This window comes from Drosophila hydei, unplaced genomic scaffold, assembly GCF_003285905.1.
Source record: "Drosophila hydei strain 15085-1641.00,03,60 unplaced genomic scaffold, DhydRS2 tig00008114-arrow-pilon, whole genome shotgun sequence".
Lineage (NCBI taxonomy): Eukaryota > Metazoa > Arthropoda > Insecta > Diptera > Drosophilidae > Drosophila > Drosophila hydei.
Genome location: NW_022045827.1, coordinates 7882774 through 7886182, shown reverse-complemented (window position 1 = coordinate 7886182; position 3409 = coordinate 7882774). Strand labels below are relative to the sequence as shown.

The window sequence follows — 3409 nt, the reverse complement described above, 5'->3', positions numbered from 1 at the left end:
ATAAAGAGAAATCATTCGCTTTTTTCATCTTTGCTCCTCATATGCAATTTGTTATAGTTTGTCAACTTTTCGCCCCGGGCTAAAGCGGATCTGAAAACGACTTCCAATGAATTAGACTCAGTAAATGAAAGACTTTATTGGGCTCTATCAAGCGAAGGCATATGTAATCCAAGGGGTGTTTCCCATATAACTTTTAGGAAAAGTAATACAACTCCTTAGCAAATCATTGATTTTACTATCAGAATGACAAATATTATTTAAATTTTGAATTTTCTTGGCATGTATTTGTTTCTAGCTAGAAGATATCCTGATATTATATGAATCACCATGGATTGTAATGAAGACAGGTAAGCTGTAAGCTTAAGAGTTAGGAACTTCATCGTAATAAGCCCTCTTCAGGCTGTGCGCTGATAGCGATAGTGAAAAGCTACAGGCCACTCTCGATATGAATATTCCCGAAGAAACAATAATTTCCTCGTATCAAGTGAGTGAAGCGCCAGTTGTCTTCAAGGATGCGGCTCAGTTTGAGCAGATTGAAGACTTCTTTAATATTGGTTTGCATGACGATGTGGATTTTCTTAATCATTGCGCCACAAGCGACGTAGAAGATGATAAAAATAAGAAGAATATCGCGAGCGCCGATATTCCTTGGTACGTGGAAGAGGAGACAGTCTTCAAGGTCGACAATCCAAAGCAAGTGGAGTCTGAGTATTTCGATATAGACTGGGACTTTAGTTTTGGCAATGCCAAAAGCGACGATGATATCATTGGGGACTTTGTCAAAATCGACTTTCCCAAGCCAGAGGATACGAATGCAGCTGGCATTTGCAACGGCGCTATAGACCTATCCAAATTGGAAAAGCTTTTTGACACCTCCGAGATACTATCCCTCAAGGAAACGCTCAAGCTAAGCAACTTAGAGGATGCCCAATTTCTTAACGAGTTTGACACGCCCAAAGATGTGGACATCGACACTCCGATAATACCTGATATCGAAATAGACTATGATAATATTTACGAGAACATTGGAAATGCCAGCGAAATGGAAAAGCAACTGCAACTGCTCTATCGACCCTTCACTTGCCTCGTTGACGTCAACTGTCGTTTCAGCCTGTACGAATTGGCGATTCTTTTAGATGATGCTCGGTATGAGCCCGCTCATCATCCGGCATTGTTTGTTCGTTTGCATAATCCCAGCGCCGAAATCAAGTTGTATGCAGGCGGCAAGATACACTCCACGGCCTTGACAGCGAACTCGGCACGCACGGGTCTGCTGAAGATAATCCAAATGGTCGAGGAGCTGGACTATAAGACGGACATCACAGACTTCAGCAAGAATATTGTACACGCCTCCTTCTGTCTGCCCTTCAAGCTCGATCTGGAGATGCTGACCGAGCTGCATGGCGAACATATATCTGGTAATCGTGAGACGCGACCCTTTATAACCTACAAGATCGATGGCACTGCTATCCGATTTGCTGTATTCCCCAATGGCTATGTGCTCGTCCTGCACTCCAAGCAGCACAGCGAAACCCGTGCGGCCATAGCCGGCTTCCTGCCGATCTTGGCGCAGTTTCGAAATGGCTATCTAACGCACTCGGAGAAGCACGGCTCTCTGTGTGGCGATATCTCGTTTAAGCTGCTGTGGGAGCGCAAGCTCGAGGAGGATAAGGAGGGTGTCTTACTCTATTCTTGAGTCATATTCCCCGGATTGTCTTGTTGTGCTTCTTTTCATGTTGTTCTTTTTTTGAAAATGCTGTGAACATTTGTCATAAACCAAACTTGTGTAGTACGTGCAGTGTTTACACTCCGAAGTTTGGGGCCCACTCGGCAACTTGTTTAAATACGTGATTTATTTACCAGCCAGATGCTGCTCCTCCGGCTGCTGTTGGTCTGGGTAACTGAATATAGGGCTATGCACAACTGGGAAAGCCACGCCAAACTTGCCAAACACAGGCAGCAACACACACAGAGAGAGAGAGACCGACTCACACCTCCGCAAATGGCAAAAACAAAACAACACACAAATTGCAGCAGAAGTTGCAACAACTGTAGCTGCAACAGGCGCATACATAAATAACGCAACATTCTGCAGAAACACAACTAGTTGAAGAAGATGTCACATTATGCGGGCACAAAACTTGCCTCAAATACGTTTTAGACGTGCCAAAAGCATCTACCCATGGTCAGGCGGCCAGAGCAGTGGGAAATGTACAGAAAAAATGAGATTATGACATTTAATATACATTATATAAAAGCTTAACATCTAACAAAATTAAGCTCTTGAACTGACTTAAAATGGAATTGATTGCTTGGGAGTCCTTGAGTTGGCTTAGATTAGTTTAGGTTAGTGCTATAACCAAAACCATGTTTCTAGACTTCATTCATTTCTGGTATATTTTTATATATTTTTATAAGTTATAAAAAAGTCAAAAGAAAGTCAAAAAGGTTTAGCTGCAACTAATAATAAACTCAACTAAGTCGACTCGAAATTTATAAGAAATATTTTACAGAAGGCCTTAGAAGGAATTAGCTCTGCATTAAGCTTCTGTTTTATATTTTTCAAATAAGACAATGCTGGATATAAATTTATTTAATAATATACAAAATGCAGAGTCAATAACTCCGATTATCTGCACTAATTAAACGATAGATACGAGCGCCAGCTGGACATGATCAGCCAAACGCAAGAAGCATGTAAATAATAGAGGCCTCAGTCCTGACAACAATCTCTATTTTATGTAAGTCACTTACAACCATAAATCTATTGGCTGCTCTTAAACATACACGACAGACTCAGAGCCAATAGAATTGATGTATATAATTATATTTGTCTAATACGAATACAACTTAATTATTATTACTTCAAAGCCAATTTATATTTCAATAAATAAATTTCTATATTAATTTTGATATAAATAATATTCTATATTTCTATCTGGCTGTGGCTGAAAATGTTTTCATATTTATTTAGGTAATCTTAAATTAGGCAATCAACATTAATTGGTAAATAATTATGTGTACAACATCGAAATCAGACCGCTGATTAGCAAATGTGTATATTTGTAGCTTTTTATATAATACACACTCACACACACACACAATGCACTCTTCTTTATTGCATTGAACAAACATAAATAAATTGTAGATAAGTTTCAATTTGAAAATGTTCAACAATTGCATGTAATGCGCTTCGTTTTGGTATTAGTTTTTGGTCATTAAATGTTGGCTACTAGCCAAGTTGCCAGCGATTGTTCCAGCATCCACGCCCGCTTTAGTCGCATCATTTGGCGACAGGCAACAAAAAAAACATACAAAAATAAAAAATAAAATAAAAATAAAATTATTCTAGCATATCGGTTAAGCATTGTTGAACACGTACGATATTATGGCAGAGACGAGCTGGCAA

The 3409-nt window shown here is 39.4% G+C and overlaps 1 protein-coding gene across 1 annotated transcript; it reads left to right on the top strand.

Moving 5' to 3' along the window:
* The first annotated feature begins 226 nt into the window (after nt 1-226).
* Nucleotides 227-2226, top strand: LOC111596085. Its single transcript, XM_023310146.2, has 2 exons — nt 227-347; nt 400-2226. Exons 1-2 carry the CDS (start codon nt 328-330, stop codon nt 1694-1696), a joined length of 1317 nt encoding a protein of 438 aa, XP_023165914.2. The 5' UTR covers nt 227-327; the 3' UTR covers nt 1697-2226.
* The last annotated feature ends 1183 nt before the right edge of the window (nt 2227-3409 follow it).

What these genes read in the sequence shown, in the direction of transcription:
- LOC111596085 (XM_023310146.2), top strand. Translation starts at nt 328, where the DNA reads ATGGATTGTAATGAAGACAG. An exon ending in ATGGATTGTAATGAAGACAG is followed by an intron (nt 348 to 399) that starts GTAAGCTGTAAG and finishes AGCCCTCTTCAG; the next exon opens with GCTGTGCGCTGATAGCGATA.